At 28.1% G+C, this 26,490-nt stretch overlaps 1 protein-coding gene across 4 annotated transcripts in view; it reads left to right on the plus strand.

Annotated features, from left to right (window-relative positions):
* Positions 1-26,490, plus strand: part of LOC142237787 (uncharacterized) — a 234,103-nt gene that overhangs the window by 156,362 nt on the left and 51,251 nt on the right. For all 4 annotated transcript variants that reach the window (XM_075309198.1, XM_075309199.1, XM_075309197.1 and 1 more), the window contains 2 exons: positions 19,637-20,504; positions 20,957-21,044. In XM_075309198.1, coding sequence (XP_075165313.1) covers positions 19,637-20,504; positions 20,957-21,044 — 956 coding nt within the window. The remainder of the gene's footprint in view (positions 1-19,636; positions 20,505-20,956; positions 21,045-26,490) is intronic.

Below are 26,490 nucleotides of genomic sequence, written 5' to 3' on the forward strand. Positions count from 1 at the left end.
TTTGTTGATTCAAAAAATTTTAATTGGAAAATTTTTCGTGAAATTTTTTTCTGTGTAGGGTTCATTTTCACTTGGTAGTTTAAATCGAAAGTGAAAATGAGCCCTAATTTTATTTTGGGGTCGATTTTCATGCTTCAGTTAATTTTGTTTTGTTTTTTTGGGTCTCATTTTCATGGTCCTCTTATTCGTTATGAAGCGTCGCCCCAATTTTGAAGCCTGGATTTTGGGTCTTATTTTCCTGAGTCTTATTTTCATATCGTCTATGCCGTTGATAATGAAAAGCAATACCAACAAAGTGGCCATAATGGTCATGCTTACAGGACCATATTCATTTATGAAATTTTTCATAATTGGTTGCCTGACAACCTCTAGAATTCTATCTCATATTGATTATTAAAAATCCAAATTGTAATAATTATTCTAATTCAGAATATGGGTATACAGCAGTCCATGGTACAAGGCTATCTAATCTTTTCCATTAATCCATTTAAAAGAGCAAATTTTACATACACAAAATTTCCAACAATATCCCTTTTAAAATATAATAGTTGAAAATTTTGTACATGTAAAATTTCATTTAAAAATTATCGCAAAAAATCCAATATTGTTCCAAAATTTCTATGTACTTCATTACATGGCTTTATTATACCATTAGCCAACAAATTGCCAAGTTGTTGCTCATTTGTTGAAAAGGTAATTGGGTTAATAAGCGGCATTTATATTTTGGTTGGTTGTTGCTCGCTATTGCCCTTTATATATTCTAATTAAGTCCCATGGCTAATCATAGATAAAAATAGATGTTCTATACTTGGATAGACACTACTAGAACATTGACTAGATATGCTTTTATGGTGCAACAGTATAATGTGCACTCACTACTCCTCCTTGGCCATGCAGTCAATTTGCCAATTTGGCCCAAACATTAAACTCAAGTGATAACAATAAAATTAAATTAAAATTGTAAATACAATGATGTGATGGCTTTAATTATTATTTTGTAATGAAATTTTTATAAAGGGTTTAGATAAAAAAATATTGAGGCAAGAAAACAAAAAATATGTATATTTTTTCAGCAAAACTCCTTTAAAAGAACTTATTATTATCTTTTGATTATAAATTTTCTCTTTTTTTAAGCTATTTAATATTTCTCCTTTTTGTTATTCTATTGTTTTTCAAGTTTTTGTTAATTTATTAACACCCATCTATCATCTACCCTCTTGGTAGATGATTTTCAACACGACCTTATAAATTATAAGGTAATTTTCAATTAATTATTCGCACCTAACTCTATACTCCCTCTCTCCCTCATTCACACTACTCTAATTCTTGGGAGATTCCTTTCCTACTAAAAGAAAAAAAAATAAATTTCATTTTGCTACCTTACCTTATCCATTGATCAAAAATTGCAAACTAGAAAAAATACAATCTTCCTATAGCAAAAACGTGGCTGGGTAAAGAAATACTACGTCTACTATAAGCAATTCCCTTGCCCTCTCTCACCCCACCCCCTAGAAAACCTTTTGTTATGGTCTTCTAAAGCTATGTTATTTATTTACAATACTTCTGTTATGCTCACCCTCTCTCTCTGTATTTGTTTGCCTCTTGCATTAGGCTCTATCATAGCTTCAGTGGGAGAGTTAGTGTTTGTTGTATGTACCTGTATTGGTGTTGTTGACGGAATTGTACTTTTCGCTTCATTCAGTTTAATGAGTTATGACCAAATAAGGCAATGTTTTCATTTCTTTAGTTCGATTGTATAGGGCGAGTTTATTAAGGCGGGTTGTTGGGTTGCATGCTCTTTGTTCGCATTGTTATGGAAATTTGGCAGCGTGGGATTTTTCGGGTATACTTGTGTATGTGTGTCTGTTTTTGGGCTATAGAAATTTTACATTTTTCCCAGACACCCCCACTTTCGCTAAAACGCATTGTAGGCTTCTCCCATGCTATAGGAAATAAAAGGAAAAATAATAAGGCCTTATCAAATAGTACTCATTAAAAAAACTTAATAGTAGGTCACGAATATGGAATGAACTTGCAATATGTTGGAGAAAATTAATATTAGATAATTTAAAAAAAGTCCCAAAATTCTTACACTCAAAAAAAGTCCCCATTTTATTTTAGTTAATGTCTTGTAAAATTATGCTAAATTCGAATTTCCCACATAATACTTAATTTTTTTTTTTTAATTTTACCACAAATGCGTTAACCTTGAATTTCGAATGGCGATAAAGTTTTTTTTTATATTTCTAACTCCAGTTTCTTTTCCTTCAAAATAGGAAATTTTCTTTAAAAAGTTAATAAAATTTTCTTGAATTTGTGGAAAAATATTTTCTTAATAATTTAATAACGGTGTTTGTAATATAGTGGTGGGTTGGCGCTGTAAAAATCAGCCCAAAACCTAAATGGAGTAGCATTCCAAAAAAATTATTTAGAAAACAACAACACCAAATTTTTATAGTTTTTGGAGAGCATCTTCAGTTTATTTTTGAGAGAGTAACTTCAGCTTACTTTTGAAAATAAACCCTTTTATTTCAAATGAAAATGAACAAAATTTGGAGAAGATTCTACCAAAAACTATTTAACAAAGAAATCTTATTTTGCAAAATTTTATTTCTATAGCAAATTTTGTTAAAATTTTATCTCTATATAGAAAATTTTGTAAAAATTTTATTTCTATAGAAGTTTTTGTCAAAATTTAATTTCTATAGAAGTTTTTGTCAAAATTTTATGTTTGTAGACATTTTTGGTAAAATTTTATTTCTATAGAAAATTTTGTCCAAATTTTAATTCTATAGAAAATTTTGTCAAAATTTTATTGTTATGGAACATTTTGTCAACATTTTATTTCTATAGAAAATTTTGTCAAAATTTTATCTCTATATAGAAAAAATTGTCAAAATTTTATCTCTATATAGAAAATTTTGTAAACATTTTATTTCTATAGAAGTTTTTGTCAAAATTTAATTTCTATAGAAGTTTTTGTCAAAATTCTATTTTTGTAGACATTTTTGGTAAAATTTCTATAGAAAATTTTGTCCAAATTTTATTTCTATAGAAAATTTTGTCCAAATTTTATTTCTATAGAAAATTTTGTCAAAATTTTATTTCTATAGAAGATTTTGTCAAAATTTTATTTCTATAGAAAATTTTGTCAAAATTTTATTTCTATAGAAAATTTTGTCAAAATTTTACTGTTATGGAAAATTTTGTTAAAAATTTATTGCTGTGGAACATTTTGTCAAAATTTTATTTCTATAGAAAATTTTGTCAAAATGTTATTTCTATAGAAAATGTTGTCAAAATTTTATCTCTACTGGTATATAGAAAATTTTGCTAAAATTTTATCTCTATATAGAAAATTTTGTCAAAATTTTATTTCTATAGAAAATGTTGTGAAAATTTTATTTCTATAAAAAATTTTGTAAAAATTTAATTTCTATGGAAAATGTTGTCTAATTTTTTTTTTCTATAGAAAATTTTGTCAAAATTTTATTTCTATAGAAATTTTTGTCAAAAGTTTATTTCTATAGAAAATTTTGTCCAAATTTTATTTCTATAGAAAGTTTTGTCCAAATTTTATTTCTATAGAAAATTTTGTCAAAATTTTATTGTCATGGAAAATTTTGTTAAAAATTTATTGCTATGGAACATTTTGTCAAAATTTTATTTCTATAGAAAATTTTGTCAAAATGTTATTTCTATAGAAAATTTTGTAAAAATTTTATTTCTATAGAAGAATTTGTCCAAATTTTATTTCTATAGAAAATTTTGTCCAAATTTTATTTCTATAGAAAATTTTGTCAAAATTTTATTGTTATGGAAAATATTCTCAAAATTTTATTTCTATAGCAAATTTTGATCAAAATTCTATTTCTATAGAACGTATTATCAAATTTATATCAGGAACACATATTTAATTATTTTTCTTAAGCCTTAATATTTCTTCCATCGGTTGGTGTTCAGTTTCATTTGATCCTTAGGTTAGGTTAGGTGGAAGGCCGATGTATCAGGCTCACTTAGATATTCAGTACATTGTGATACTACATTGGTGAACTTCTATCCTATCACTGAGTGCTGCCCGATTCCATGTTAAGCTCAATGACAAGGGACCTCCTTTTCATAGCCGAGTCCGAACAGCTTTCCACATTGAAGTGAAACCACTTAGAGAAGCTTTGAAACCCTCAGAAATGTCACCAGCATTACTGAGGTGGGATAAACCACCGCTGAAAAACTTTTTGGTGTTCGGTCGAAGCAGGAATCGAACCCATGACCTTGTGTATGCAAGGCGGACATGCTAACTATTGCACTACGGTGGCTCCCATTTGATGCTTTAATTCAAAAGTGAAAATCGACCCTAATTTTATTCTATGGAATTGTTCATGCTTCAGCTACATTTTGTTGGGGCTAATATTCAATTCGAAGCGTCGCTCCCCATTTGTGGGCGTATTTCATTTGGCTCAATTTCCTGGAGCCAATTTTCATAGCGCTTGGTGGCTTCACTTCGTTTGACGGTATGAAAGCCTATTGAACCATATAAGGTCTTATATCATATTCAGAGCGATATTACGAAGAGCTCCTCCAATTTCGGTGAAATTCTATTTACGGAAGTAAAAATGACCCCACAATGAATATGGCGCCCTAATTGGGGCACACTTCTGTTACCAACAAAGTAGTCAGATATATGCAATATGGTAGACAAAAAGGTAATTTAGTGTACATTACGAATGTGAACATGTTGGAGCAGAAAAGAAATATTTTTTTTTATAAAAAATATAGTTTAGGTATTTTGTTATAACAAAAAAAAGTATATTTTTCGACAAAAAAATATTTTTTTTTGTAAAAAAGTATTTAAATTAACATCTTTTTTAATTTAATTTTTTAATTTAGTATAGTATTTTTATAGTATTTTTTTATAAAGAATATATTTTTTTGTACAAAAGTAAAAAATATTTATTTTAAAAATACTTTTTTTATAAAAAATATTTTAATTGCTTTATAAAAATATATTTTTTTGTAAAAAAAATTATATAGAAAATATTTTTAAAAAAGTTCAGAAAAGAAGAACATTTATTAGACATTTTATAAAAAATATATTTTTTTTTTGTAAAAAAGTTTTTAAATTAAATTTTTTTTTTTAAATATTTTTTAACAAATAGTATTTTTTTATAAATAATATATTTCTTTGTACAAAAGTATGTTAAAAACCTATTTTTTAAAGTTTATTTTTTATAAAGAATATATTTATTTTTTTTTTTTTGTAAAAAAAAATAATATAGAAAATATTTTTTAAGAAATTTAGAAGTGCTCTAAACCTTTTTTATTTTATTTTTTTTGTAAATCTATTATTTTTAATAAGGCCTTGTATATAATCCCTCTCCAAATACCCCTCTGGGTCATAGTTGATAGATTCCCCCCAATTGTGTGTATGGTTGACTTGGTCTTTTCCGTATTTTCTTTTTTCTTATAATGATGGCAAAAATGTGTTCCTTTATGTGTTGTTATTGTTGTTTCGTCTTTAACATTTCTGTGAATTTTGCTTTGTTTTAACACATTTCTGCGATTACTTTCTTATCTGTCAACAACAAATTCGTGTCAGAAATAAAGGTGATATTCTTATTGTAAATTTAAAGAAATGACGTTTGCTATAACTTATAGTCTCGTCCATTTTAAACATATATTTGTTGTTTTTTTTATTACTTCCTCCCTTTCCTTGTTCGATTTGGGAAATTGAGGTCGTTGAGAAAAAAAGGCAATTAAACAACAACAACAACAAAATCGTAAATAAAATAACAACAATACAGCAATAAATGGCTAATCAAAATATTTGTACAATTTGTGAGATATGATTAATTTCATTAAACCAAAAAAAAAAACGTCTTTAGCCCAACCGTACGATTTATGGCCTGTGAAAGTGAAATATCAATTGAATTTATTTCGATATTGTTGCGTCAATATTTATTGGTGATTCTTTTTGAAATGTTAAAAAGCAGAATAAATGCTCGATGTCTTGAAAAGGAAACGAGCAAGCATTGGCGAGCTGGGTAGACTGAATTATTTAAAGAGGAAATAAAATAAAATCAATTAAAATAAAATAAAATAAAAAATAAAATAAAATATTAAATCCCATAACATTTAATTTAACATAATTTAATATAGCCTTCAAAGTCATATTTGAGTCTCAAAAATGTAGTTCCCAACCACAAATTAAATCATTTTATTTTAGATTAATTTAATTAAGTATAATTTTGTAAAGATTTCATTACTCGGAGACACATTTGGTTCTGAAAAAATTTGTTCTGGTTCTTAATAGATTTCCATGCCATATTTTATTCTCTTCGCCAATCTATATAATTTTTAAGAATTTTTAATTTCTTTAGTCCTTTAAAATTCCTTGAAATTGATTGAAAATTTAAAATTCTTTAAATTTCAACCAAACTCTCTTTCTTTCCTAGGACATTAGATTATATTCACTTGTCTCCTTTATCTCTCGGCATAATTTTTACTTGTCATTGCCGACATCCATATAACTCAAGTAATTTTTATCCTGCATAAATATTTGAAAACAAACCAAATAAATAATTATACCAGTGGGTGGTTTTAAAAGTGATTTCAATATACTAATGTTTTGACATCTTTCACTCCAAATGAGATGTTAGAGGTGCTGGTGATGCGTGTCATATTCTGACTGTTTGGCATTTTTGTTTTGTCACATCTAACCCATATTGGGTTTCCATGACAACCTCAATGGCTATGACAACGTCGTTGTTGAGAATGACGATGATGAAGTTGTCTTTAGACGTAGAGAAATGATGTCAACACATTTAATTGATGTCTTTTATACATTGAATGTTAGAGGTGCATATCTAAGTATGTGTACTTATCCATGCGATATATGATGAGTGCTTACATTTACTTAACAACAAAAACCAACTCCTAAATTCAAAATGCAATGGGTGTTGTGTGAAAATCCTCATGGAATTACTTTTGAACAAAGACATGGCCCATATTATGGACTGAAAGAGAAATCTGTATAAGAAAAGGATTTTATATAAAGAGTGGGGAAGAGAGAGAAAGTGTTCAACAAGGAGATGAGTAAATAAATATATTAAATTGATATTTTTTATTGAAAAATACAAGCAAATAAAATCTCAAAAATGGCATATATCCCAACTAACAAAATGCAGACATTTTATAAATTGTATTTTCATAAAAATGCTTTCTTCGTTTTATTTCCAATATAAGCATTAGTATCTAAAAGAATGCCATGCACACATGAATAAGATTTACATCTTTAAAAAGTACGATCTAGGCCAAGGAATTTATGATCTTCGGATTTTCTATATCAATTGTCTACCCTCTTCTGGAATGATTTCAATCTGTCTTTAGATTATATAGCTTTCAATTACTCCTCATGGAATTACTTTTGAACAAAGATTTATCCCATATTATGGAATGAAAGGGAAATCGGTATAAGAAAAGGATTTCATATACAGATAGGGGAAGAGAGAAAAAACAAGGAGAAGAGAAAACAAATATATTAAATGATATTTAAATGGAAAATTACTTTTGAACAAAGATATGTCCCACATTGTGGAATGAAAGGGAAATCTGTATAAGAAAATAATTTTATATATATGGAGACTAAAGAGGGAGGAAGAGTTAAACAAGGAGAAAAGAAAAAAAATATATTAAATGATATTTATATTGAAAAAATACAAGCGAGTATATTTTAATATCCAAAAACGACCTATATTTCAGTAACAAAATGCAGATATTTTATATCTTCTAATTATTTTCATAACAACGGTTGCTTCACATTATTTTCAATACAAAGACCGGTATTTGAAAGGATGCTTTGCACACATAAATCGGATTTATATTTTTGAAAAGTATGATCTAAGCCAAGGAATTTATGATCTTCGGATTTTCGGTATCAATTCAGGAGTGATTTCAATCTGTCTTTAAATTATATTGTGTTCAATTACACATACTTATATCTGGAGAAATCCCATAATGGGCAAAAGCAAAGACAAATATATTAAATTGATATTTATAATGAAAAAAAAAAATCAAGCGAATACCATAATAACTGTTGTTTCACATTATTTCCAAAATATAAGGACCTGTATCTGAAAGGATGCTATGCACACATACTTCAGGTTTACATTTTTTAAAAGTATAATCTAAGCCAAGGAATTTATTTACAGATTTTCTTTAACAATTCCCTTCACTCCTCAGAAATAGTTTTCGTTTGCCATCAAATTATTTTGCAATATTGCAAATTATATTGCATTATTCATACTAATATTTGACAAAAACCCCTAATGGACAAGGACAATCTTCTTTGAAAACAATGAGTGCAGTTCGATTCTATATTTATATCAATGCTTGTTAGTTCTCACATATGTAAAAGTTTTGCAATCTTAATATACACTGAAATATAGAAATATATTACTATGGAATTTAGTAATTTTCGAAAAATATTTTAGTGAGTTTGTAGAGTCTAAAATTGAACCGAAGCTTCAAAGTTTTTAGAGTTAAATGTACACCCAGAGAAGGAATATGATCACCTCAAACATGTTTTAAGAGCAAAATGATATTTTTGGGAGGTGACCATATAACATGGTTTTCGCAACCATGTTATTTTCTCGGAAATCATGTATCTGATTTCGGCAAGCAGGTTATATTTGACGAGAAAATAACATTTTAGTGACAAACATGTTACATGGTCACCATACAAAAATAACATTTTGCTCTTGAAACATGTTTGAGGTGATCATATTCTTTCTCTGCGTGTATGGACTTGTATCACAAAAAATGCTATGCACACATAAATCCGGTTTACAGTTTTTAAAAGTATGACCTAGTCCAAGGAATATATGATCTACAGATTTTCTATATCAGTTCTCTTCCGTCTTCAGGAATGGTTTCACAAAATTATATTGCGTTTAATTATTCATATTTATATCTGGTGTAATACCATAGTGGACAAAGCAAACTTATTTTCAATAATTGAATGCGTTTCGATTCGATATTCATATCAATCACCGTATTTTAGTCTCGAGTCACGCTATGTTAGACGGAATATACGTAGAAGTTTTGCAGGTTGTGTATGCTAAAAGATGCAGCCAATATTACTAAGAAATTTAGTACCTATCGAAAAATATTTTAGTGAGTTTGTAAAGTCTAAAATTGAACCGAAACCGAAAGATTCTAGAAGTTTATATGGACCTGTATCGTAAAAAATGCTATGCACACATAAATCATGTTTACATTTGGTAAAAGTATAATCTAAGCCCAGGAATTTATGGCCTTCTGATTTTCTTTATAAATTCTCATCCGTCCTCAGGAACGATTTTCGTTTGTCATTAAATTGTACTGTGTTCAATTACTCATACTTAAAAAGTTAGGTTAAAGTGGCAGACCGATTAAATTTCAGGCTCACTTAGACTATTCAGTCCATGTGATATTATTCATACTTATATCTGGCGTAATATCATAATGGACAAGGACAAACGTCGTAAAAAATTGAATGCGGTTCGATTTTATATTCATATCAATCAGTCTTTTAGCTTCGAGTCCCACTAAGTTAGGCGGAGTATACATAGTAGTTTTGCAAGTTTTATATGTTCACAAATGTAACCAATATTACTAAGGAATTTAGTACCTATCGAAAAATATTTTAGTGAGTTTGTAAAGTCTAAAATTGAACCGAAACCGAAATATTTTAGAAGTTTATATGGACCTGTATCGTAAAAAATGCTATGCACACATAAAACATGTTTACATTTTGTAAAAGTATAATCAATGCCAAGGAATTTACGGCCTACAGATTTTCTTTATCAATTCTCATTCATCGTCAGGAACGATTTTCGTTTGCCATTAAATTATACTGCGTTCAATTATTCATACTTATATCTGGCGTAATATCATAATGGACAAGGACAAACGTCGTAAAAAATTGAATGCGGTTCGATTTTATATTCATATCAATCAGTCTTTTAGCTTCGAGTCCCGCTATGTTAGGCGGAATATACATAGTAGTTTTGCAAGTTTTATATGTTCACAAATGTAACCAATATTACTAAGGAATTTAGTACCTATCGAAAAATATTTTAGTGAGTTTGTAGAGTCTAAAATTGAACCGAAATTTCTAAGATTTTAGAGGTTAATATATGAACCTTTATGGTAAAAATTGCTATGCACACATACTTCAGAATTTAGGGTCTACAGATTTTCTATATCAGTTCTCTTCCGTCTTCAGGAATAGTTTCACTTTGTCACCAAATTATATTGCATTAAATTCTTCATTCTAATATCTGGTGTGATACCATAATGGACAATACAAACTTCTTTTAAAAAATTGAATGCGGTTCGATCGTATTTTAGTCTCGAGTCCCGCTATATTAAGCGGAATATACATAGAAGCTTTGCAAGTTTTATATGTTCAAAAATGTATGCAATATTACTAAGGGATTTAGTACCTATCGAAAAATATCTGAGTGAATTTGTTGAGTCTAAATTTTAACTGAAACTGAAACAAGGTACAAAGTGGCTTCTAGGTTCTTTTCTTACAATTAAATAATTAATATTATAGAAATTTGTTTATTTGCTCTTTTGTACTCTTTTTTTATATGAGTTGTGCCATTCAAATGGAACCATTCTCTTTGTCAAAATTCCCAGAACTTCCTCTTGCACACATTGAAAGGCCTTCCTTTGTTGGGGAATATAAAGCATTGTTTACTATATAGCTTTTACTGATTTCCTATATCAATTTTGGTCTCTAAATAGGACAGTAGTTGGCAATCCCTTTACAAAGGAGGATTGTAAAATAAATATTTGATTTTCCCAAATAAAAAGATCGAATAAAATGAAATTATCAAATATTTTATTTCCTTAAAAATTAAAAAAAAAGATTTCCTATATACAGGCCATTAATGGATGTCATCTTCTTACAAACCTAAGAATTTGTTTTATTACAAATGCTTCTCGTTACATAATACTCGTACATATTGGATTTCAACTCATTTACCTCCTACATACAAAAAAAGAAAAAGCGAAACCGACAGTGAAAACGTAATACCTCCAAAATTTATTTATTGAGCACTGTCTTTAGATTTCATGAGAATGAATTTTAATTAAATGTCACAACAGCTTAAACTGTTCTAAGAAACAGCAAATAAATAAGATTAATTTAATTATGTGTTGCCAACGGAAATGATACAAAGCGAACATGAATTTTTTTGCAGGTGCTAAATATTAATTGGATTAAGAAGTAAGGGTTTCTTTAGTATATGTAAAGGGAAAACAATGGTATAATTACCATTCCATGGATGTAGGATAGTCTAATTATATAGGGATTATGGCTAAGTTCCTCGAAAACTAAAGGTGATATAAAGGCTCGGTTTTATTTATATGCAATTAATGAGGAGTCTAATTAAGATATTATAAACTTTTTGTTTTGGTTATAAGTACGAAATAGTGGAGTATATTAATTTGGCTTCAGAAGAATATCCTAAGATATAAAGTGATTCATTGTCCAAATGTAGGGTCCTATTATTAAACTAAGCAATTATGTCTATTATTTATGGTGAGAGAAACTTAGCTTGTAAAATTCCTAATTTCTTCATGTTGACAGTGCAATGCCCAAATTGCGACAGACTTTAATAAATTTCAGAAAATTAAATTCCTACTTGTATGCTTGGCCTTACAAACTTTGGTAATAAATTTCAACCTATGGAACTTATTCCTGTGTATGTAATAAAATTGATATTAACTATCTGGAAAAAGTCTGTAGTATGTATATGTATGTAAATAAATATTTTATAAAAAAACTTTCATGTGTGCAACGATTTTGCTGGTTTAGATTGGAAATAGATTTTGAACTTTGCTATTTGGAAAAAGGAAGCTTATGGAATCAATCTCTATATATGCCTAGTAATTGATAAGGAAAATCTGTTAAAAGAAAGTCGTTGGGATATACCTATAAATATATGATTAATATAAAATTTATTTGTGTGCAGTTTTTTGGTCCTTGATATTAATAAAAGTTTAAAAATTTCATATTATGAATATATCACATATTTTGGTGAAATTTAGAAAATTGATTTTTTTTGGCAAACTACATTTTGTCAATTAGAAAATTTTTTGATCACCACTTACTTTGTGCCATTTTTTACTTCTGCACAACAAAATATTTTTAAATGATGTTCAAAATTTAACAGCAATCCAAGATTATTCGTGATAGGTATTTCAATTTTCCTATAACTAAAATTTAATGAGAATTTTATGCTTATTACGAAATAAGGGGTCAGCAAATCCAGATTTGTACAAATACAGCAATTGATTCATGAAATCGGTTTGCAGTAGATGATTTGCATACAAACATACTCCTACAAAATATTAATTATTTGTAGGTGTGCAAAAGCCTATGAAGTATAATTGCTTTTATTTAACTGTCTTAGCTCTAAATTACTACGGTTTTCGTAAATGTGTTACTGTAATGACAATAAAATTGATTCATAACAATTAGTAGTAGTAGATGATTCACATATACTCAAGCTCTCTTAAAATATTAATGATTTGTATGTGTGCAAAGGCCTTTAAAGAAAAATTTACCTTTATGTTATCGGTATGGCTTAAAATTGTGATAATTTCAATAAATGTATGACTGTAGTGCTAAAATTGATATTGTAAATCTATGACTACCGTATGTTTCTCAATGCTTCGGGTTTCTATATTTTCAAGAAAATGTCGATGTGTGCAAGCTATAAATACCAATTTCCTATGAATTTGATATGAATATTTGTTTTTTTGATTGGCAATTATTTGGGGGAGATGATCCATTTTGGGTCTTCTATGCTAGCTTATTATGGAAATCACATACTCAACATATTCTTCCCAAATATAAATTCTAATTCTAAATTTTCTATAATTCTAATTCTAAATGTAATTATAAATATGAAATGATATTTGTTAGTACCTTGTATACATCCATTATATATTCTATAATATATATATTTCTATAATAGTTCGATTAAATGACACAAAGAATGAAATAAACTTTTTAATTAGTTCCTCAAGCTAATTTATATTTTTTGTAATAATTTTAATATTTCTCTAGAGATAATTTAAAACCAAATTATATTCTTTTAATACCATTTATTATATCGGCTTAATATCTTTTAATTTTTCAAAATGCCCTATGGAAATACAGAGTTTAAGTGACAATGTTAGGGTTGCCTGTTATTGGCCTTTTTAATAGATACTTTAATTCCCCTTTGGTTGAATGGGGTTTTGTTTTATCATTTGGCCACACATCATTTGAACTTTTTTGTTTGCTTTTCAATTGCGTAGCAAGATCTTTGACTAACATTCTTTCACACAGATGACACATTTTACCATCTCATATTTTCTATATGCCATATAACCCCGCAAGGAATAGGTAATATTCTGCTAACCAAGAATGTTAATATTTTTATTTTGCTACAAAATGACACAAGATTAACTTAATAACTCCTATTATTTGTCATGTGTATTATAATATTAATAACAGAGTATCCTTGTATATAAGGTCTCTAAGGAGAGGGATGTAGGGAGAGAGAGAGAGAGAGAGAGAGACAGCCATAGTATATGGTTTCTAATGAAATTAATATATACATGTACATGTTTGCTCAGTGTTGGAATAAGTAATGGGTAGAAATTTCTGAGGGCCTTTTTCCGTTAGTTTGAAACCATAAGTGTATTTGTATGAAATTTATTCCTGTATATTTAATAAAATTGATATTATATATCTGTGAAAAGCTTATGGTATGTATAGGTATGTAAATAAGTATTTTATATAAATCGTTCGTGTGTGCAATGATTTTGGTGGTTTAGATTGGAAATAGATTTTGAAGTTGGGCATTTAGAAAATGAAGCGTATGAAATGGAAATATGTTACAAGAAATTTGTTGGGATATGCCTATAAATATATGATTTGTATAAAATTTATTTGTGTGCAGTTTTCAGTCCTTGCTTATAATAGCAATTTCGAAAAGTTTAAAAATTTCACATTATTGACATATTTAGAAAATAAAGCTTATGGAAGCAATTCCTATATAGGTCTAGTAATTGATAAGGGAATTCTGTTAAAAGAATTTTGTTGGGATAAGCCTATAAATATATGATTAGTATAAAATTTATTTGTGTGCAGTTTTTCGGTCCTTATTTTCAATAGAAGTTTGGAAAAGTTTAAAAATTTCACATTATTGACATATTTAGAAAATAAAGCTTATGGAAGCAATTCCTATATATGCATAGTAATTGATAAGGGAAATCTGTTAAAAGAATTTCGTTGGGATATGCCTATAAATCTATGGTTAGTATAAAATTTATTTGTGTGCAGGTTTTTGATCCTTGTTTTTACACAAAAGTTTCCCAAAATAGGTGATGTCCATCCATAATGTGAAATTTTTAACATTATGGATGGACATCACCTATTTTGTTGCATTTCGTATTATAGGCTATATTTTTAAGAGGTCATATCATAGGAAAACATAAATTTTTCCGTTGGTTTAAAATCATTTCATAATGCCTTTAAATTCAAGGCCTTCTTTGGTTTGTATAGATAACTGTTCTAAATTACTGTTTAACTAACACTTTTAGGGAGTGTTGTCGTATTAAATTTTAGAATTTGACGCAATTTTCTTGCTTATGTATTTTTTTCCCTCCCTGAGGTTTTACTGCTCATTTGATTGTCTTGTTTTTACCAACAGTCATCAAAAATTTCAACGCATCATGTATGTCGTGGTTTTTGTGGTTATTCGCGTTGTATGATTCTGACAGACAGTCAGAAAATGAGACCTGTGATTAGTTTGTTTGCCTAAAAGGATGTCTCATTTTGCTTGGTTTTCACTAATGAGTAGGTGTTAATACATAGGCTCCTTTGATATGAGAGGAGCGTTTTTTATAGGCCCCCTTCCAAATTCACAAACAAATATACCCATGTCATGCATTATGGTTTTGCCTTGCTAATTGCCAGAAATTAGATGAGATTCATGTTAAGTGAATTGTTACACAGACAGGCTAATATTGTAAAGCCTAAAAGGAAGGAAGGAAGAAGGTATGAAAGGTTTCAAATATCTGTGTTTTGTTTTTTCAAATGCCTTAAAATGTGAGAAGGTCATAATGGTGACAACGAAATGTGTGACATATTTTGATAAATAGATTAAAGTGTGAACATTTTGTGATATATGACACTATGGGGAAAGGAAAACTAAAGGAATGGGAAGAATATCGGTTTGCATAATCAAAGGGAATGGGGTGAAAATGTTTTCAATTTGGAGAAAGATGAAAAATCTTTAATATCAATTTATATATTATTAACAATACATATATAAATTGATATTAAAGATTTTTCATCTTTCTCTAAATTGAATATTTGACTATAGAATACTTTAGAATATTTGACTTTAGAAACTCATGGGAAGAAAATATTTTTTTAGTGTACTACCTTAAGTAGAAATCAGATGGGACAAGGACAGTTAATCTTTTCCTACCTTATCATTACTGGAAAACAAATACCCATATTGATTTCCGATATGGAAAAATATGATTGAAGTTTTTAACAATAAAATCGATTATTAAAATTTTTTTGCTGACAAGTTAGTGATTATAAAGTAAGATAAAATTACCATGTCACTTTTAATACATTTTTCATAGAAACATTTTTTAGCCGATTTCTTTAGATAAACCTGTAAATATTTTACCCTAATCTAAATCACAAAGTAAATTATTGTGTTTTTATTTAAGGGCATCACATATGTTATATGTGTGCAATTTTTTTCTTTTGATTTATAAATTAAAGGATCATCATGAAATATAGTCCCATGAGTTTATTTTAATTGACACTGAACCACCTAAAGTATAAGAACCTATGTCATGGTTTATACTTGCACATGGTATTGAAAATTTCCATGTGTGCATTAGATAGACTGTTTTCTCATTTATAAAGTAGACCATCAGAAAATTGCATCCTATAAATTTTTTATAATTGATACTGATGCCTCTAATGGGTAAGAATATCTGCCAGTGCCTACTCCTACTTATTATAATAAAAATGGATATGTGTGCATTTAATTAGAAGAGTTTTATAAAAAAATAACCAATAACCTCTCAAGAGACTCCATTAGATAGAAAGTTTTCTCATTAAAAAGTGTGCTATCAGAAAGCCGAGTTCCATAAATTTCTTGTAACTGTTACTGACACCCCTAATGTCTAAAAATCTCAGCCATTTGCTATTCTTTCAAATTATATTATAAATGCATTCGATAAAAAGGGGTTTTGGGTTTATAAGAAAAGTTGACCATTATCAACCACCATAAGTTTCTTATAATTTACACTAAAAATGATTTAAGGGGATCATATATATGTATGCATTTTGTTCTGATTTGTAAATAAAAGGATCTTCATGAAATATAGTCCCATGAATTTATTTTAATTGATACCGAAGCAGCTACAGTATAAAGACCTAAGCCATGGCTTATACTTGCTTATGGTATTGAAAATTTCCTTGTGTGCATTAGATAGAATGATTTCTCAATTAAAAGGTAGACCATTAGAAAATTGAGTTCCATAAATTTCTTGTAATTGATACTGATGCCTCTGCTGTGTAAGGATCTCTGCCATTACCTATTCCTGCATATTGTATTAAAAAGATATATGTGTGCATTTGATTAGTAGAGATTTTTAAAACAATTGAAACAAAAACCTCCAAAGTTTCCCAACTTCAGTATGTAGAAAATTTTCTCATTAAAATGTAGACGTTTAGAAAATCGAGTCCCATAAATTTCTTATGATTGATACTGATGCCTTTACTATGTTAGGATATTTCATATTATATTATAAAAGTATATGTGTGCATTCGATAAGAAGAGATTTTGAATTTATAAAAAAAAAAAAACAAGTAAGGAAAGTCTAAAGTCAGGCGGGGCCGACTATATTATATCCTGCACCAACTTGTAGATCTAAATTTTCGATACCATATCACATCCGTCAAATGTGTTGCGGGCTATATATAAAGGTTTGTCCCAAATACATACATTTAAATATCACTCGATTTGGACAGAATTTGATAGACTCTTACAAAATCTATAGACTCAAAATTTAAGTCGGCTAATGCACTAGGATGGAACACAATGTTAGTAAAAAAATATGGGAAACATTTAAATCTGAAGCAATTTTAAGGAAACTTCGCAAAAGTTTATTTATGATTTATCGCTCGATATATATGTATTAGAAGTTTAGGAAAATTAGAGTAATTTTTGAAACTTTTCGACTAAGCAAAGGCGATTTTACAAGGAAAATTTTGGTATTTTGACCATTTTTATCGAAATTAGAAAAACATATATTGGGAGCTATATCTAAATCTGAACCGATTTCAACCAAATTTGGCACGCATAGCTTCTATGGCAATTCTACTCCCTGTGCAAAATTTCAACTATATCGGAGTAAAAAATTGGCCACTGTGGTCATATGAGTGTAAATCGGGCGAACGATATATATGGGAGATATATCTAAATCTGAACCGATTTCAATAAAATTTGGCACACTTGAGTACACTATTAATTGTACACCTAGTGCAAAATTTCAACCAAATTGGAGTAAAACTCTGGCTTCTGGGGCCATATTAGTCCATATCGGGCGAAATATATATATGGGAAATATATCTAAATCTGAATCGATTTCAATAAAATTTGGCACACTTGACTATAGTACCAATTGTTCTTCTTGAGCAAAATTTTCAGCAAATCAGGGTAAAACTCTGGGTTCTGGGGCCATATAAGTCCATATCGGGCGAAAGATATATATGGGAGCTATATCTAAAACTGAACCGATTTCTTCCAAAATCAATAGGGTTCTATTCTGAGCCAAAAAAGTAATGTTCTTTTTCGATCCGGAAGTGGTGCAAAATTGACGCAGAAGCGATGACTTTAACATGGGCTTGTCATAGGACGGAAGTCCTCCATTTCAACAGCGGTTGCACTGAATTTGCATCACTTCTTTAGGTGTGATCCGAATTCAATGTTTTGGATGGAAATTAAAAAATTCTGTGATATTTTGTCAAATAAATAATTTTTATAATTTTTTATAATTTTTAATGGAATCTTTAACAAACGTTAGAAGTTTGTCGACGTTTGACCTAAATATTTTCAAAAATTCACAACTTTTCCAGATTGGATTTAGCATTTCTTTTTCGACAAAATTTAAATGATTTGTAACATTTTATGAATTCTTACTCTGTTTTTAAACTATTTGGAAGAAAAAAGTTAAAATTACCCATTAAAAATATGAAAAAAACCAAGTTATAAAAAATTGAATTAAAAGAACTTCCTGGGTAGTTAAAATAAAGAACATCATTGTGAGTGCATCTTCTGGAAGTGCTTTTAAAGTTGTGCCTTTGGAAACAATATTCTCTGTAGCAAATATTTAAAAAATTTTATTTATATAGAAAATTCTTTCCAAAATTTTCTACAAAAAAAAAATGCATTTTTTATTTTATTTTATATTTTACTTTTATCGAAAATTTTGTCATAATTTTGTTTCTACTGAAAATTACATCACAATTTTTTTTCTATAGAAAATTTTGTCAACATTTTGTTTCTTTTAAAAATGTCGTCTAAAGTTTAGTTCTATCGAAAATTGTGTCACATTTTTTTTCTATAGAAAATTTTGTCAATTTTTTTCTATAGAAAATTTTGTCAAAATTTTATTTCTATAGAAAATTTTGTCAAATTTTATTTCTATAGAAAATTTTGTCAAATTTTATTTCTATAGAAAATTTTGCCAAAATTTTAGTTTTATAGAAAATTTTGTAAAATTTTAATTTTATAGAAAATTTTGTCAAAATTTTATTTTTATAGAAAATGTTGTCAAAATTTTAATTTTATAGAAAATTTTGTAAAATACTATTTCTATAGAAAATTTTGTAAAATTTCATTTCTATAAAAAATTCTGTTAAAATTTTATTTCTATAGAAAATGTTGTCAAAATTTTATTTCTATAGAAAATGTTGTCAAAATTTTATTTCTATAGAAAATTCTGTCAAAAATTTATTTATATAGAAACTTTTGTCAAGAATTTCCCAACTTTTTTGCTGGGTACCTTAAGTTTCATAAAATTTGCACAAAATTCCCCATGGCATGAGGACTTAAGTCATGTTTTTTTCTTTCTTATGCCATCGATATTAATTAATAAATTATTTATTATTAATTATTATATTTATATTATTGCATTTTATATTTATATATTATTGATTAATTAATTATAACTTATAACAATTATGTTATTTCTCTGGGTGTACCTTATAATACTAAACCTTTCCAACACTATTTGTCATATGTCTATCTATTATAAAATTCTGGTTGCCTGGAAATTTTGAAAATTTTTGAAATTCAATAAATTCTTAACTAAAAATTTTTTACTCCAAAAATTTTTAATAATAAATTCGCTAAATTGCTTTCGGGGTTTCTAAAATCTCCTGCCACAAAGATGCTCATAACTCCATGCGAAGAAATTATTTCGCTTGTCCTCTACGGTCTTATAAAACTGAAACAAAAAGTAATGCCAAAATTCTCTCATTTTTTATCTTTTGTAGAACAACAAAAACGTCGCCGATTTCATCCGCTACGTAATCTCCGGCGTATATTTAGACGACGTACCATAACAACAACAAATCCTTCCGCAACAGCAGATGTACCACCAAACGCCACAACAACAACAACATTACCCCTTGCACCCACAAGTAGTACCAGTGAAAAGAATTTGCGAAGTGCGACTCTATCCTGTGTTGCCTCCACATCAGTGGCATCGGCCTCATCGCCCTCATCACCGTTGACCCATCAGCAATTACACGACGCCTATCTGACGCAATCTTTGCCAAAATCCAAATCTTCATATTTATCTCTGTTAGGTGGTGGTGGAAAGAATAAAAGTAGTCATGATCACTGTGGTGTGAACTCCTCAGAGACCAGTAAATCCAAATCCAAACATAAAAATAAAAACCAGAAATCACAGCAGCAGCAGCAACAGCAGCTTCAACAGCAACAACAAAAAGCCAAAGATTCATCAGAACTGACCACCACAGACGAAACCATGTTTGGTACTACAACACAAACTTCGGCTTCGTACCATCAACAGCAGCAACATCATGCCATGGCAGGATCGAACTCCTCCACCACTTCGTTGAGTGCCACAAAGTCAACACTGTTGTCACAGCGTCAATCAATAGGCGTGGCCGTTTTTCCAGGAGCCATGCAACGTAATTTCTTTGCCGAACGTCAAAAGTTACGTAGCCTTGGTGATTCCTCTCAAGATCTGGATAGTGGTAGTGGTAATGACAGTGGTACTGGTGGTGGTTGTGGGGGTGGCGGTCATATATCCTTGGCTGCCAAAAATAGTAGTGCAAGTGGTGGTGAAATGTCCGATAGTCAAAGGAGTTTAAGCGAAGGGCGACTGATTGATAGGTAAGATAGAGGAAATGTGGTTGGAAATTCTATTACAATACACTCGAGAAAAATATTTAGATTGCATAGTCCTTCATATTAGATACATTTTTTTTTGAGTGTAACGAAACAAATAAAAGTAGAAATACCTTAAACAAATTAAATTTTAAATATTAAAATTTAAATTTTAAATATTAAAATTTAATATAAAAATTTTAAATATTAAAATTTAATATAAAAATTTTAAATATTAAAATTTAATATAAAAATTTTAAATATTAAAATTTAAATATTAAAAAAATTTATTAAAATTTAATATAAAAATTTTAAATATTAAAATTTAATTTTTTTATATATTAAAATTAATTTTTAAATATTAAAAATATTAAAATTTAATATAAAAATTTTAAATATTACAATCTAATACAAAAAATTTTTAAATATTAAAAAAATATTAATTTAATTTTTTTCAGTGACTATTCACGCGATGGTCTTTCACAATCCCACGACAGTGTTTTCTCCGAATCTGCAACAGCCAGCAGTCTATCTATTGTCCTTAAGGTAAGTTTCAAGTTCATATATGGTTTTAGAGATGCTCTAAAGGATACCAAACTGAAAGGTGAACCCTTACATACCTCTGGATATTTTTAAAGGATTTTTTTAGATGACAAAAATGGGACAAAAGAAAAACATATCCAAGAAATTGGTTCAAAATCATTTCAATACAAGTGCCTACATGACTTGGAATTGCTTCAAATATTAACTAGGCTCAATTTCCCCATCTCTTTTTCCCACTGTTTCTATAGAGATTTCAATATCACAATTTTTTCCCTCCCATATTCGTTATATCTCAGTAGCACCATAAATCAGAATTGATTTTAATCTCGCCATGTATCACCAAATATGTACATTATTTGTTAAAAAGGTCATTGTTCTGTGTTAAAATTAATTGAAATTTGCTGTGATTTAACACAATAAAATCATCATCGGCTCTATATACAGACAGCACAACAACACACAGCTAACCATAAGAGTGTAAGAAAAATTAATATCAAGTGAAGTGTTCGTTAGCGACCACGACAATGTATTGTCATGTCATCTCTCTGATTCTGATTTTAATTCCACCTCCACACACAACATTTATACCATGGATTTTTCCTGCTGTGCTTCCCCACATATATCTGTTGGGAAGTGAATAAAATTCACTGGCCTCCACTTTGATATATGTGTATTATTTGGTTGGCTAATGTGAATAATGACTATAGTAGAATATTGACTTGGCTTGACTTCCTTGTTCCGAAATTAAAACAAATATATATTAACAATATTCTCTGTAGAAAATATTTTAACAATTTTATTTATATAGAAAATTCTTTCCAAAACTTTCTATAAAAAAAATTGCAATTTTTTTATTTTATTTTCTATTTTTCTTTTATCGAAAATTTTTTCATAATTTTGTTTCTACTGAAAATTACATCACAATTGTTTTTTTCTATAGAAAATTTTGTCAACATTTTATTTCTTTTAAAAATGTCGTCTCAATTTTAGTTCTATCGAAAATTGTGTCCCAATTTTTTTTTTCTATAGAAAATTTTGTCAAAATTTTATTTCTATAGAAAATTTTGTCAAAATTTCTATTTCTATACATAATTTTGTCAAAATTTTATTTCTATAGAAGCTTAGGTATAGTGGCAGCCCGATATTTCAGGCTCACTTAGACTATTCAGTCCATTGTGATACCACAGTGGTAAACTTCTCTCTTATCACTGAGTGCTGCCCAATTCTATGTTAAGCTCAATGACAAGGGACCTCCTATTTATAGCCGAGTCCGAACATTGCAGTGAAACCACGTAGAGAAGCTTTTAGACTATTCAGTCCATTGTGATACCACAGTGGTAAACTTCTCTCTTATCACTGAGTGCTGCCCAATTCTATGTTAAGCTCAATGACAAGGGACCTCCTATTTATAGCCGAGTCCGAACATTACAGTGAAACCACGTAGAGAAGCTTTGAAATACTCACAAATGTCACCAGTATTACTGAGGTGGAATAATACACCGCTGAAAAATGTTTTGGTGTTTTATCGAAGCTGGGTTTGAACCCATGACCCTGTGTATGCAAGGCGGGCATACTAACCATTGCATTACGGTGGCTCCCATTTCTATAGAAAATTTTGTCAAAATTTCATTTCTATAGAAAATTTTTGAAAAATTTTATTTCTATAGAAAATTTTGTTAAAAGGTTATTTCTATAGTAAATTTTGTTAAAATTTTATTTTTATAGAAAATATTTGCAAAATTTTATTTCTATAGCAAATTTTTGCAAAATTTTCTATAGAACTTTTTTTTCTCTAAATAGATTTTAGCAAATTTTTATTTTTATAGTAAATTTATTTCTGCAGAATTTTTTTGCAAAATTTTATATCTTAGTAAATTTTTATTTTCTATAGAAAAATGTAAGAAAAATATATTTCATTATTTAGGCAAAGCCGACTATCAAAACCCTTTTCTCGAGATGTTCAGGTTTATTTTACTTTGGGCTTAATGAATTAAACGAATTTATTCTGATAATTGGTTGATAGTTTCCGAAAAGGCCGTCCATCCAACCAACTTGCAGTCTAAATGGCTTTGCCTAAATAAATTTAACAAATATACTTTTCCTCTGTTGGTTAAGATACTCTTGTTGTTCTGTTAACGCATGGTTTTCACCTGAAATCAAAACAACAATAATGATTGAAGAAGAAACCAATAATAACAATCAAAATAAAATTATATTTCTATAGATTTTTTTTAAATTTTAGAAAAATTTTGCAAAATTTTATTTCTATAGACAATGTTAACAAAATTTTATTTCTATAAAAAATTTTTTGCAAAATTTTATGTCTATAGTCAATTTTGTTAAAGTTTTATTTCTATATACAATTTTGTCGAAATTTTATTTCTATAGAAAATTTTGTCAACTTTTTATTTATGTGGAAATTATTTGTAAAATTTCTATAGTAAACTTAGTCGAACCTCTATGTCTACAGAATAGTGTTTCAATTTCATTTTTATAGAAAATTTTTGAAAAATATTGTTTCTATAGAAAATTTTGTCAAAATTTTATTTCTATAGAAAATATTTGCAAAATTGTATTTCTAAAGGAAAATTTGTAAAATATTATTTTTCTAAAGTAAATTTTTGAAACATTTTGTTGCTATAGAAGATTTTGGCAAAATTTTATTTTTATGGAAAATTTTTGCAAAATTTTGCTGCTATAGGAAATTTCTGCAAAATGTTATTTGCATAGTAAATGTTGTCAAAATTTTATCTACGAAATCTATAAAAAACTTTGTCAAAATGTTTTGCTATCAAAAATTTTGTCAAAAAAATTTTTATTAAAAAAAATATATTGTAAAAATTCACTTTCCATACAAATTGTGTTAAAATTTCTTTAAAATTATTTTCTATAGAACATTTTATTTCTATAGAAAATTTTTACAAAATGTTATTCTTATAGAGAATTTTTTTTTAATTTTTGCAAATTTTATAACTAAAGAAAATGTTTGGAAAATTTATTTCTAGAGAAAATTTTTGCGTTTTTTCTATAGAAATTTTTTTTCCAATAAATTAAAACCCCTACCACCCTAATGTTATAGACATGTGTCATATGTTAAATTGTTTCCATATTCGCATTCGATGATGCATGGGTGTTTATTTCAATGGCTGCGTGAATATAATAGGCCTACTTAAAGTCTTTAATTGAAGTACATAGCTTCAAGCAACAAATGATGCGTGAGTAGATCGAATTCAACAACAACTCTGCTCTGAGCGAAAAGTAAGTCATCTTAATGTGGTTGGTGGTTGTAAATTAATTTACACTCACTCTCAATCCTATATTGAATGTAAATGTAAAAAGAGAAAAAAAAAACTTAATTAATGTTCATATGGAGTATAATAAAATGTATTGTTGCACGCAGACAAGCTGACTCTTGGGAATTGGAGGTAGAGACGGATGGACGGACAAACAATACAATGATATGATTGCAATCATTCATACCACCAATATGGTATGGTAATCAATTCAATCACAATGTTTCGTTGTAGTTTTTTTTTTGTATTCTCCATGTTTGTTGTTGTTGTTTGTGATTTCATTTCGTTGTTGTAATGAATATAAATTGTTTTTAATTGAATTCAATTTGTTGCATGTATTCGCAATGGGTGTCAGAGTGTATTTGAATAGGGATATTCGATTACATGGCTCATGGGGGGAAAATAAATGGGAGTGAGAGAAAAGATAAAAGGCCTTGTTGAAGTATAAGAAACATGACCATTTCTTAAAACATAGAATTTAATTTTTGTTTAAAAAATATTTTTAACAAGTTGGCTTTTCGATTTTTTTTTGTGGATTTTTGGCTTCTGTTCTCAAGTCAAAAAAAAAAAATATCGTGGATAATGCCTTATATAAGACTTTGCTCTTTTTATATGTTTTGCAATAATACACTCCACATTTTCGTAGTACTAAAGTTGTTTTTCGATTATAATTATCTATTTCCAAAATGTTTAGATCTAAACGACTTTTCTTAAGAGGCCTTTAATAAGGCCCTATTTTCCCAAACTCTTTCTCTGAGCTGAGCTGAAAACCCTCTCCCAAGCTAATGCTACTAGTTCTCTTGAATTTCAATTGATACGAGTGGGAGGTTGATGACTGCCACATTGCAATAAAATTATGCAATTGCTAAATTTGGATTAACCTAAGAGCTTAATACTTTACAACCATCCATTCCATCTATCAATCTCTAAGCAACCATTTTACATCCACCCTAGTATCGATGATGTTGGCACTTGCCTCCAATTGCATCGGATTCGGCTTAGCCAAAAGTGTGTTGCGGTAACGTTCATGTATCCACGTTGCATCATTTGGCTCAATTTCATTTTGCTTTCGGATGATTGCGAAATCATCTCCTTACACCTCACCCACCCAGTTTGCGATGACAAGATTATTTTTAAATTGATATTTTAGTAGCTTGTCAATCTTCGGAAATAAATTCGGCAATAGATGAAGGCGTTAATTTACATTTAAATTAAATGACATTTGGGAAATCAAGGCAACAACATTTGTAGATGATAAGGAGAGCGGCAAAGGGGGCAACTTCCGTATAGAAAACAGGTGTCGATGGTGAGGAAAACATTTAGTATTAATATTAATAGATCTGGCAATATTTTGTTGATAAAACATTTTTACAATTGAAAAAAAAATTATCAATAATTTGTACAAAACAAAATGTCATTTTTATAGCAAATGCTAGAAATTTTCTGGAATTTTTAAAATATTTTTAACAGGCAATTTTATCCGTTTAATTTGTATAGAAAATTATGTAAAAATTTTATTGGCATAGAATAATTTATCAAAATTTTTATTCCACAGAAAATTTTTGCAACATTTTATTGCTATAGAAAATTATTGAACAATTTTATTTCGATAAAAAGTTTCATCCAAATTTTATTTGTACAAAAAATGTGTTACAATTTAATTTGTATAGAATTTTGTTTTCAAAATTTTAGTTCTATAGAAAATTTTGTTAAAAATTTTATTTCTATAGAAAATTTTGTAAAAATTTTATTTCTATAGAAAATGTTGTAAAAATTTTATTTCTATAGAAAAATTTGTTCAAATTTTATTTCTATAGAAAATTTCGTAAAAATTTTATTTCTATAGAAAATTTTGTCAAAATTTTATTTCTATAGAAAATTTTGTCAAAATTTTATTTCTATAGAAAATTTTGCCAAAATTTTATTTCTGTAGAAAATTTTGTCAAAATTTTATTTCTATAGAAAAATTTTACAAAAATTTTATTTTTATAGAAAATTCTAAATTTTTTTTTCCTATAAAAAATTTTGTCAAAATTTTAGTTGTATAGAAAATTTTATCAAAATTTTATTTCTAAAGAAAATTTTGTCAAAAATTTTATTTTCATAGAAAATTTTGAAAAAAATTTTGTCAATATTTTATTTCTATAGAAAATTTT

Source organism: Haematobia irritans, chromosome 5 (genome assembly GCF_050003625.1).
Source record: "Haematobia irritans isolate KBUSLIRL chromosome 5, ASM5000362v1, whole genome shotgun sequence".
Lineage (NCBI taxonomy): Eukaryota > Metazoa > Arthropoda > Insecta > Diptera > Muscidae > Haematobia > Haematobia irritans.